At 35.3% G+C, this 12,425-nt stretch overlaps 1 protein-coding gene across 1 annotated transcript; it reads right to left on the reverse strand.

Annotated features, from left to right (window-relative positions):
• Positions 1-10,892: 10,892 nt before the first annotated feature.
• LOC141617848 (uncharacterized) lies at positions 10,893-11,528 on the reverse strand. The gene has a single exon (XM_074434986.1). The coding sequence runs from the start codon at positions 11,526-11,528 to the stop codon at positions 10,893-10,895; it is 636 nt and encodes a 211-aa protein (XP_074291087.1).
• Between the last annotated feature and the right edge of the window lie 897 nt (positions 11,529-12,425).

The raw sequence follows: 12,425 nt of genomic DNA on the forward strand, positions 1-12,425 counted from the left end.
TTAAATACGTGATCACACTATTGTTGAGGACACATACTCCAACATACGCTTACTTAGAAATCTCTCCTTCCTTAAATGGACCCAAACCAGATCTCCAACATTGATCAACCTTGGCTTCCTATTCTTGTTAGACTAGCGCTTATAAGCTTCATTGATGGTTTCAATCCTAGCTCGGACTTGCTTGTGTAACTTCATCATTGATTTCAGCTTTGATTCCGCATCTTTGCGACCAATTCATCTTTTGGCAAAGGAATAAGATCAAGTGGCAAAAACGGATTCAAACCATATAAAATTTCGAATGGAGAGTGAGTTGTAGCATATGTTGGGGAGCGATTATAAGCGAACTGAGCATGAGCAAGCTTCAAATCCCAATCCTTTTTGTGTCTTACCCACGAGACCACGCAACAAAGTACCCAAAGTTCGATTAGTTACCTCGGTTCGTCCATCGATTTGAGGGTGATGTGAAGTTCTAAACAAAAGCTTGGTGCCAACCTTCCTCCACAAAATGTTCCAAAAGTAGCTAAGAAACTTGGAATCCCGATCAGAAACTATCGTTTTAGGAATCCCATGTAAAGGCACCACATCTCGGAAGTAGAAATCAGTCACATTACTAGCATCATCGATCTCGTGACAAGCAATAAAGTGAGCCATTTCTGAAAACCGATCAACCACGACCATGATAGCATCCTTACCTCGAGAAGTATGCGGCAAAGCAACAATGAAATCCTTCGACACATCCTCCTAAGGCCGGGATGGAATAGGAAGTGGCGTGTACTCTCCCGGTTTGAATGAACTCTTAGCAACATGACAAGTCACACACTTGCTCACAATGTTTTTCACCCTACCCTGCATTTTAGGCCAAAAGAAGTGCTCCTTCAATACCTCCAACGGTTTAGCCACCCTAAAGTGACCAGCCAAGCCACCTCCATGAGCCTCACGTACCAACAGCTCACGAACGGGATGTTTAGGCACACAAAGACGATTCCCCTTAAAGAGAAAGCCATCTTGCAAAACAAACTCGTTAAATGCACCAGATTTACAATTAGTAAACATTTAAGCAAAATCAACATCTTCCACATAATAATCCTTCAAAGTTTTAAACCCAAGCAAACGAACATCAAGAGTAGATAACAAGATATAGGGGCGTGACAGAGCATCAACCACAATGTTACTCTTACCATCTTTGTACCTGGAAGAAAAATAAAATGATTGTAAGAATTCGACCCATTCAGCATGCCTCAGACTCAACTTTTACTGCCCATTTATGTACTCCAATGATTCATGATCCGAATGTAAAATGAAATGATTTGGACAAAGTTAATGGCTCCAAGATCAAGAGCCCTCACAATAGCATAGAACTCTTTATCATAAGTGCAATAATTAAGTCTAGCTCCTCCCAACTTTTCAGAAAAATAAGCAATGGGGGGCTTACCTTGAATTAGAACCGCACCAATCTCAACTCCGCTAGCATCGCATTCGACCTCAAATGGTTGTGAGAGGTCAGGTAATGCCAAGATAGGTGCTGTGTTGGAATATGTGTCCTCTGACAATAATGCTCACAATATTTTACAGTCAACTGGCCCACACATATCGGTAATGATTGGCTGACTAGAGTTTGACATTACTGTCGTGCGACGGTGGTGATCAGTTGATCCCCTTAGGTCATACCTATAGGGAAATACTCTTAATTGATTATTTATTTAATCGTATGCCGATACGAGTTAATTAAATTGCATAAAATTGACGGATGATTTTGTGAGTAAAGTTAACGTGTCTTATTGTAATTCGATTAAATTAGATACGGTCTAAGTAATCAAATTGTTTTGTTACTTAGATAAAATTATTGTTTGCGAAACAATTGAAATTAAAATTGAATGAATAATTTATTATAAATACAAGATGTTGTAATTTATAATTTGATAAACCGTTTTGGTACAAGTAATTACGAATTACTAGTCGATTTTGTATATGACATATTTTATGAGTATGTTGATTTTTAATATGTTAAAAATACATTACAATTTCACATGTCAAGTAACATGTCATATATGTCACAACTGACAAATGACAAAATAAAATGGACCTCCCATTTTATATATATGTGCCGAAAATTGGAGGGGATTATGGTTGAAATTGTGTTAATTGTTTTAAATGAGAAAAACACAATGATTAAACCTTACTTGTAGCCATGCAAACCTAGTTGATCTTGAGAAGAACACAAGCTCATGCATTGGCCCCTTTATTCCCCCTCCCCACCGGTTTTTCTAGCTAGAAATGCCAATGGTTTTTTCTATCATCATTCACTACTTCATATTATATTTTCTAGTGTAAGAAAATATCATTCTCTCTACATCTTATGAAACATTTTTAGAGAAATAAAAACCTCACAAAAGCTCCTTTCTTGACCGAAATATACAAGAGAAAATACAAATTGTTTTTGTCAAATTTTAAGTAAGACATATATTATTACTAGTTCATAATATTATTGGTTATTAAGGGTTTTCCTTGGGTATATACTTTGGGAGAGGTTCTATTTTAGACCTTGTTCATCCATTGTTAGAAAGCCCAAGAACTAACAAGAAGGCGATCTTGTTGGTGCCCTAATATCCGAAACATATAAGTAAGATTGACGATTTCTTCTCTTATCTTCTTTTAGTTTGCATGCATTAGATCTTCTATTTATTTTATGACTAAATAATTTATTTCATATATGAATATATAAACTTATGAGATTAATGAATCTAACAAGTGGTATCATGAGCCTTAGGTTGTTTGCATGCAAATCGGTTTATGGTTTTTCCGAGTTATAAGATTAACATACAAAACTAATTAATTTTGATTTATGAAGATAAACCTAAAAATAACTTTGCATGTTAAAAATTTCTGGTCCTAAGTGATTTTTAGGACATTTTGGTTTATTTATGGATTTTATTGTTCATTTTATATATTATTTGCATTAAAATGTGATTTTTATGATAAAAATGTCATTTTTGGACGAAAATAGCTAAACTTCGAATTTTTCAGTGATTTTTAGATATGTTTTCACATATATTATCTACTGATGGCCTGTAAATTTTCATGTTAAAATAAGTTCTTTTGCTCGAAATATGAATTTTATAAGTTAAAATCGTATTTAAATGGGTAAATAGGTTAATAAGAGTTATATTTCGAATCTGGTCATGAAAATTTAGTATGTTGTCACATGAAATTTTAAAAGATGTGTATAAAATATTTGGCTATAATGAAATCTTTATGCATGATTTATGAATTTTTGATGAAAAATCACATAAATAGTGACTATAATTAGTAATAATGCTAAAACATACTCCATGACTAAAGGAAAAAGGTCATATGTTACATTTTATCATATATTTCAGATCTAAAAGTGAAAAGTTGATGAAAATATTTTTTCTCATATTTTTATGGTCATATTTGTTAAAACCGATAAACCGCAACATTGTTTTTCTCGATAAATTTTCGAAATTTTTTAACCTAAGTTTTGAATATTATGAGTGTCATGGTATTTTTCCAGAATGTTCATGAGTTTAAATTTCAAATTTCCAAATTATTTGAAATTTTTATAATTTAATTTGAAGTTTATAGCACAATTTTGTATTTTTGGGTCCATTTATGAACAATATTAAGAAATCAAGTTTAATTATTGTCAAAATGTTAGTGGAGACTAAGTTTTGAGTCCTAAGATGGTTAGGGTAATTAACTTGTACATAAATATGAATTTATGTAAATATTGTGATTTTAATAAGTTAAGTCACGCAAATCCGTAAAAACCGATTAATATACGATATTGGCTCTTAAAAGGCGATTTAGCATAAAATTTGGCATGTTCATACATATTATTATGCTGCATTTTATTTATGATTGTCATATTTTAATTTTATGTAATTTTTGAATTATGTAATTTTACTTAGTATGGCCTTAGTTTTAATTGGTATTACCCGAAATGTATAGGAATATCGATTCGGTTGTAATTATTGTGATCTCGTATCAACGTTTTGTAATTTAATAGATTTATTTTTATTTTTATTACAAATGTATAATAAGAAATTATGTAATTCATTTTGTAATTTAATTATTCCGGAGTTCCTTGAAGACGGTACCATTCGAGAAAGCGGTCTATCAAGATGGTGTTACCTCGAGATGTGTGCCAAGACCGAAGTTCAAGGGACTAGAGGAATTGATTTCCGAATTTGTAATAGTTTATTAGATTTACTATTTTAGGAAGGCCATACTAGGATTTTATTCTTATGCTTTGCAATTTATTTATATGTTGCATGCATCGCTAAATCGCCATAACTAAACATGCATTTTAAATCGAGTTTATCGACTGTGTCAATTACAATTATCGTAGTTTACCGCTTTAGTTCACTTAAAACGTGATAGATAATAAATTGACATGACCTCTCGCTAAAATAAACGATTGAGACTTAGCCTTACCAAAAAGTAGAAACCATGAAAACCAATTTCGTGAGGGAGTGCGCTCGACCACACCGGGGTACAAACCTTGTTACGTAGGGGAAGTGGGTGATAAATGGCTATCCACCGAATTCATGTTGATAAGGGATGAATCGGCTACACCGAGCCCAAGTTAATGTGAATTTGGATCATGGACACATTTATTCGAAATTTGGGTTGAACTCAACAAAAGTATTCTCGACCATTGCCGGATGTGTTTTGGGCTAAAGATAAATATTAATGTAATTTTATCGACCAAGAGTTCTAAAACTAGAATCGATTAAAGAGTTAATCCACGGAGTTATATTGATAAGGGATGAATCGGCTACACCGTGCCCAAGTTAATATGAATTTGGGTCTTGGAATCATTTATCAAGTTGGGTAGAGCTCACTAGATAAATGCAATAAAACTTGTTTAAATTAAAATTTACGAGTATTATTATTATTTTGAAAAAGACAAGTGTTTTATTCCTTCTATTTTTGTTTTGTAGACCACTTTTATTTCTCATAACAAATGGCCGCACCAAACACCAACGCCACCACTCTCACTAATGTTTCATGGCTCCGATCCTTCATGGATCGTTGTAAACTTGAAAAGAATGGGTCAAATTTCTCCGATTGGGATGCCCAACTCAAATTAGCCGCTCAAGGTGACGACAAGCTTCGTTACCTCATTGAGGCCTCTCCACCCGAACCTATTGCTAGGTCGATTGCCGCCACTAGGGAAGCATATGAGGCTTACCACAAAGATTCCGCCGCTATGAAAAATGTGTTGATTTTTTCTATGGAGGCGGATCTCCAAAGGAGATCCTTTAAAATGGGCACCGCTTATGAAATCTATTCCAAACTTGTGACAATGTTCTCACAAGCACCGAGGATCGTCCAATATGAGGTGGCCTCGGCATTCTTTGATCTCGATTTCAAGGAGGGCCAAAAGGTTAGCCCTCACGTGCTAAAATTGTTGGAGCTAGTCGAGACATTGAAAATTCAAAAGGTTGAAATCCCCAAGGAGCTCATTGTTGATAGGATTCTTCACTCCTTATCCAAAGTCAAAGCATATGTACAATTCCGGGTGAATTTCAATATGCAAGACAAGGACATGTCTCTTGAAGAGTTGCACAAGTTACTTGTGCAAGCCGAAAGAGACATGGGGCTAAATGTTAACCCACCTAAGGATGTGCTTAATATAAGCACTAAGAGCAAGGGGAAGTTCAAGAAGAATGGGGAAAAGGGTAAGAGGCAAGCTCCCATGTCCACCAAGGCTAAGACTTTTGAAGCTAGCACTTCCAAAACCAAGAAGGGTCCTCTTGATAAATGCCATTATTGTAATGGTGTTGGACATTGGAAGAGGAATTGTTCCAAGTATCTTGGTGACATCAAAGCTAGAAAGATCACTCCAGTAGGTAAATGACTATCCTTTCTTTTATGTTTCTAATTCAACTATGGTATTTTGATACAAAGTTGTGATAATGTATCCCCTTTTTATTGTAAATAGGGCCTCTTTCAAGCAAAGACAAGGGAAAAGAGAAGCAAGCTTAAGAAATCATGAAGGAGCTAGGAGTAGCTACCAATGAAGCTTGGCTTTTATTATTGTCTTTATTTTAATGTTATGAATTTTAGAAATATTTTGATTTCCATGTTCGACATGGAAATGGTTGATCCTTTCAACAATGGTTGTATTTTGGATTTTGGTGGCTTGGCTTGCAACCCAAGTCACCCCTTTTATCGTATTTGTTTGTTCTAATAATCCGTCTTTACATGCTTGCACATAGAAAAATATGATCATCTACTTTAAGTGATTCAATAGACAACATAATGATAGGATTCATTATATGTCCACAAGCTTAAGGCTTGTGTGTGATCAATTATAAAGTGATGTTGAGTTGATGAACTCTCCTAAAGGAATGTCAATTACCAAGTACACTCATCAAATCTAAAATCTATTAGTCAATCTATGAGATAGTCCTCCTTCTACTTCAAAATCATTATTTGTGTCTCATAAGCTATCTTTGAATATCTAGTGTATTTATTCTAAAGATAGAGTGGGAGAAAAAATGAAGACACAAAGAATACAAAGAATAATTTGTATGCATGAATAGATGAGATCTATGGTCTCGAATAGATGAGATCTACATGACAAAAGAGACTAAGTGAAGTAATCAAAAGAATATGTTCTTAAGATAACTATATGAGGAGACCAAAAGAAAGTTCTTGAATGAAAATGACTAAAGAAAAGTCTTAACAAGAGATTTTGCTAGTTTATGGCCTAGATATAAATAGAGTTTCAATATTGATATTTACTTAAGAGCCTAAATGAAACAAAGTTGCATCCTTGAATATAAATGAGATTTATGATTAAAAGTTGCAAAGAAAGATATGCCGATGTCTACAAGAGCTAAGGTAATTGTTAACCACGCTAGTGTCATTACTTAACCTCATTATGAAAATGAAATGGTTAAACCTTCTTCCGAAAAGGGTACTTTGAGAAGGACGTGTATTAAATGGGATTTCACTTTTAAATAATGGCATTGCTACGCATCATTATAAAATGAATGAGTTAGAGATTAAAATCTCTTTCCATAAGTTTAAGATTGAAACCTTTTCAAAATAGGTATTTTGAAAAGATATATTGGGAACATATATGGTTTTATCTTAATAACTTGGCAAAGCAAAATGTGTTTTAATTCTTGAAATGTTTCGATTGAGTAGTCAATTACGAGACATGTAAAATTGAGTGGGAGTTTGAAATTTTCATATGAAGACATGAAATTTAGTGGGAGCAATCATCTTGTTAAATTTATAACTCATTACTCATTGAGAATGACGAGCTAGTACTATCTTTCACAAAGAAGTGTTTGAGTTTTCAATTCTAGATGAAAATGGACTAAGATGAATCCAATCATATCATGGGATGTTTGATAGGCATTGAGATATGCACATCAAATCAACGAGAAACGTAGGTTATTCATGTCGATGAAAATAGAATTACAATAAGCAGTTATGGTCATTCATTGAACCTAAGAATGGTTGATCACATGATTAAAGATTACTAATATTTCCGCCATTAGAATAATCATGCACATGTACTATAATGAATCATATGCTTAAGAGCATGATGAGTCATTGGTAAGCCATAGAAGAATCGTCATGAACTCTCGAGAAGAACTAATGAGCTATTCTAGTGTTTGACAGAACACTCTGTTATGTGACAAGAAGTTGCACATATTGAAGTTCGAAAACGCGTAAGGATTTATGAAAATCCTAAGCTATTTAAGCTAAAAGGAGAAATAAGAAGTTTGAAAAGATTCTTGGTTACAGTAAGAAGTTACTCAAAACTAGTATTTTCAAATTTACTAGGACTTATGAGAAGCGCTAGGCTAATCATCTTGACAATTGTTGCAAGATTCTAGAAAACATATACCTGGTACATTATGAGTTGGAAGAACATTTGACTAGTGTAAGTTATGTCGTCCACCATAACTCGTTTGTTATGTGATAAACAACAAGAAAGTTCTCTCAAAGTAAAGAACCTAAACCTAGTTTGGGAAACTAGATATGTACTTGGTGAGATTCATGCTATATAAGACAAACATGAAAATAAAGGAAAATGTGATTCAAGAGTTTGAACACGTGGACACATGGCGTGTTAAACTCATGTTGCAAATAACTAGTGTTTACACACTTACAATATACATCACAAGGTGGTAATATGGTATTGACTACCCGAATGTGATGTCCACATTTGTCGTTTGAGTTATTATTAACTCACCTTAAACTTTGTTACATCCAAACGGGTTGTAAAGACAATTGAACCCCGTTAAAGTGAACACGGATTTGCATTGTATTCGCCCATAGTCACTTACATGAGGTGACGTCTCGAAGTGACTAGAGTGTGATGCGATTGATGGCAAGTTCAAGTGCCATGGAGTCATATGAAATGACTAGTCGATCACATAGGCAGACTGTTAGGAACACTTTGTCGGGCTAATGACTGCATATAGAGTTCTGGCAAATTTATATAGCCTGGTCGTGGCGAGAGCTACTATAGTATTCTAGTGAGTCGATTCTTTTGACTCCCTAAGGTGGCACAGTTTCAGATTAACTTTGATTTATGTTACTACGACCTTCGTAAATGGGGTCAAATGGGCATATTTTGGGTTATGATGGCTGTGGCTAGTCAAAGGGAATAGTGCGATAGGAATTGTCCACCCCTTGTCAGGGTTATAACAATATTTCGGGGCCACTCGAGGAGTAATGAGCTGGAAATGCGTGGCCACGCTCGGAAGGTATCTATGGTAGATAATTCCGGTCAATCCGTGATTCTCCAGATCGAGGAAACCACTCTCGATATGATCACTTGCAAGTACGATTAGAAAGACACCTTGCATTAAGTGGGAGATAGTAATAGGACAAGAGAATTGGTGATGCACACTTCTCGAGGACAAGTGGGAGATTGTTGGAATATGTGTCCTCCGACAATAATGCGATCACAACTGTCGATCATGATGAGCACATGTTTAAATCGCATTTTAAGAATACATGTGGGATGTAATATTTTACAGTCAACTGGTCCACACATATCGGTAATGATTGGCTGACTAGAGTTTGACATTACTGCCGTGCGACGGTGGTGATTAGTTGATCCCCTTAGGTCATACCTATAGGGAAATACTCTTAATTGATTATTTAATTAATCGTATGCCGATACGAGTTAATTAAATTGCTTAAAATTGACGGATGATTTTGTGAGTAAAGTTAACGTGTCTTATTGTAATTCGATTAAATTAGATACGGTCTAAGTAATCAAATTGTTTTATTACTTAGATAAAATTATTGTTTGCGAAACAATTGAAATTAAAATTGAATGAATAATTTATTATAAATACAAGACGTTGTAATTTATAATTTGATAAACCGTTTTGGTACAAGTAATTACGAATTACTAGTCGATTTTGTATATGACATATTTTATGAGTATGTTGATTTTTAATATGTTAAAAATACATTACAATTTCACATGTCAAGTAACATGTCACATATGTCACAATTGACAAATGACAAAATAAAATGGACCTCCCATTTTATATATATATGTGCCGAAAATTGGAGGGGATTATGGTTGAAATTGTGTTAATTGTTTTAAATGAGAAAAACACAATGATTAAACCTTACTTGTAGCCATGCAAACCTAGTTGATCTTGAGAAGAACACAAGCTCATGCATTGGCCCCTTAATTCCCCCTCCCCACCGGTTTTTCTAGCTAGAAATGCCAATGGTTTTTTCTATCATCATTCACTACTTCATATTATATTTTCTAGTGTAAGAAAATATCATTCTCTCTACATCTTATGAAACATTTTTAGAGAAATAAAAACCTCACAAAAGCTCCTTTCTTGACCGAAATATTCAAGAGAAAATACAAATTGTTTTTGTCAAATTTTAAGTAAGACTAATATTATTACTAGTTCATAATATTATTGGTTATTAAGGGTTTTCCTTGGGTATATACTTTGGGAGAGGTTCTATTTTAGACCTTGTTCATCCATTGTTGGAAAGCCCAAGAACTAACAAGAAGGAGATCTTGTTGGTGCCCTAATATCCGAAACATATAAGTAAGATTGACGATTTCTTCTCTTATCTTGTTTTAGTTTGCATGCATAAGATCTTCTATTTATTTTATGACTAAATAAATTATTTCATATATGAATATGTAAACTTATGAGATTAATGAATCTAACATGCTGAACATAGCTTATCCTTGATTAATTCAAACGCCTTTTTGGCAGCCACGCTCCATACAAACGAACCCTTCTTCAAACACTCGGTAATTGGACTTGTAATGGTGCTAAAATCACGAATGAATCTCCGATGAAAAGAAGCAAGGCCTTGAAAAGATCAAACATCACTTACTATTTTTGGAGGTTGCCAAGACTTGATAGCTTCAATCTTGGTTTGATCAACCGACACTCCTTCTTTAGACACCAGGTAACCAAGAAAAATCACACTCTCCACCAAGAATGTACACTTCTCCTTCTTACCATATAGCTGCTTCCTTCTAAGCATTTCGAACACACTCCGAAGGTGTCCAAAATTTTTCCAAGCTGCGGCTATAGATCAATATATCATCAAGATAAACAACCACAAATTTACCCAAGAATGCCTTTAGCACTTCATTCATTAATCTCATGAAAGTGCTTGGAGCATTAGTAAGACCAAACGGCATGACGGTCCATTCATACAAACCATGCTTAGTCTTGAAAGCGGTCTTCCACTCGCCCCCCTCCCTCATTCTGATTTGATGATAGCCACTCCTTAAGTCGATCTTAGAAAAGACCACCGACCCATGTAATTCATCCTACATATCATCGAGTTTTGGAATTGAGAAACGATACTTGATTGTTATATTATTGACAGCCCTACTATCGATGGACATACGCAAAGTTCCATATTTTTTTGGAATAAGCAATGTTGGAACCGCACAAGGATTTAGACTCTCTCGAGACATAGCTTCGATCCATCAACTCTTCAATTTGCCTTTGCAACTTCTTTGTTTCCCCAGGTTTACAACGGTAGGCTGCCTTGTTAAGGAGAGAAGCTCCGGGAATGAGATCGATTTGGTGCTCTATCCCACGACTAGGTGGTAAACCCGGTGGTAGATCTTCGAGCAAAACATCCTCGAACTCCTTTACCAAGCCTTCAACCTGCCCATTAATCACAACATCACCATGTGTTTCATTTTCCACCATTAGATAAACCCGTTCACCCTCAACAAGAGCATTCTCCACTTTACGTTCACTAACAAACATAGTAAGGTTTGGTTTCTTTTCTTGCTTAGTACTCATTGACCTAATAGTACCAGGAGCCATGGGTTTGAACACGATCCTTTTCCCTTTATCACGTAATTCATACTCATTGCGCCTGCCATGGTGCAACACGCCACGATCAATTAACCATGGACGACCCAACAAAATGTGACAAGCATCCATTGGAACCACATCGCACAGCATCTCATCACCATAAGAACCCGTAGTTAGACCCACTCTGACCTGTTTCATAACCTTAACCTTGTTGCCATCATTGAGTCAATCTAGTGCATAAGGTTTAAGGTGACTTATTTTGACCAACCAAAGTTTTATGACCATCTCGTTTGAAGTAGCGTTTGTACAAATACCATCATCGATGATCAATCTACACCACTTATCCTTCACTTGACATTTGGTGTGAAATATTTGATCCCGTTGCTCCGACTCAATTGGTGACGATTGAACCTGTAAAGTCCGAAGAACCTAGGCACAATCATTGGTAGGGGCTGCATAGGTTTCAACATTACCATTATCCTCCTCATCCTCATAACCCTCCAGATTAAACACTCCGTCTGGCTGTTTATCCCCGACAAACAATTCCTCACGCACATCAATAGCCTCTTTTAAGGTTATGACTCGTTTATTTGGACAAGAATTTTGATAATGCCCAAACCCTTGACACTTAAACAACGGACTTTTAAAGAGACTCGTTTCCTTAGTGTTCGTAGTCTTAACAATAGGATTAGGGGCAACTACATTTTTAGGAACCAACTCAGTGGTGTTGCTACTAGCACTACACTTTGATCCTCCGTTGTTCCTCTACGATGCAGACCTACTATCCTCCCCATATGTCGAAGTATATTTCGACTTTCCTTGGCCTCAACTTTCAAACACACACCACATTGGGTGTCAAAATTAGCATATGGAAACATTTCAACAGCGTTAGCTACGGATTTATTCAGCCCAAATAAGAAACGAGACATTTTCTGCTTTTCGTTCTCTTATAATTCCCCCATTAAAGCCAAATTCTCAAATTCATCTATATAATCATTAACACTCCGTTTCCCTTGTTATAAGTTAGTAATCCTACGGTAAATAGCTAGCTTATACGTGGGTGGTACATACCTTTTCCGTAATTTCCATTTCAAA

This window comes from Silene latifolia, chromosome X (genome assembly GCF_048544455.1).
Source record: "Silene latifolia isolate original U9 population chromosome X, ASM4854445v1, whole genome shotgun sequence".
Taxonomy (NCBI): Eukaryota; Viridiplantae; Streptophyta; class Magnoliopsida; order Caryophyllales; family Caryophyllaceae; genus Silene; species Silene latifolia.

Excerpts from the sequence above, each read along its gene's own strand:
- LOC141617848 (XM_074434986.1), bottom strand. The coding sequence starts at position 11,528 with ATGAAACAGGTCAGAGTGGGTCTAACTACGGGTTCTTATGGTGATGAG.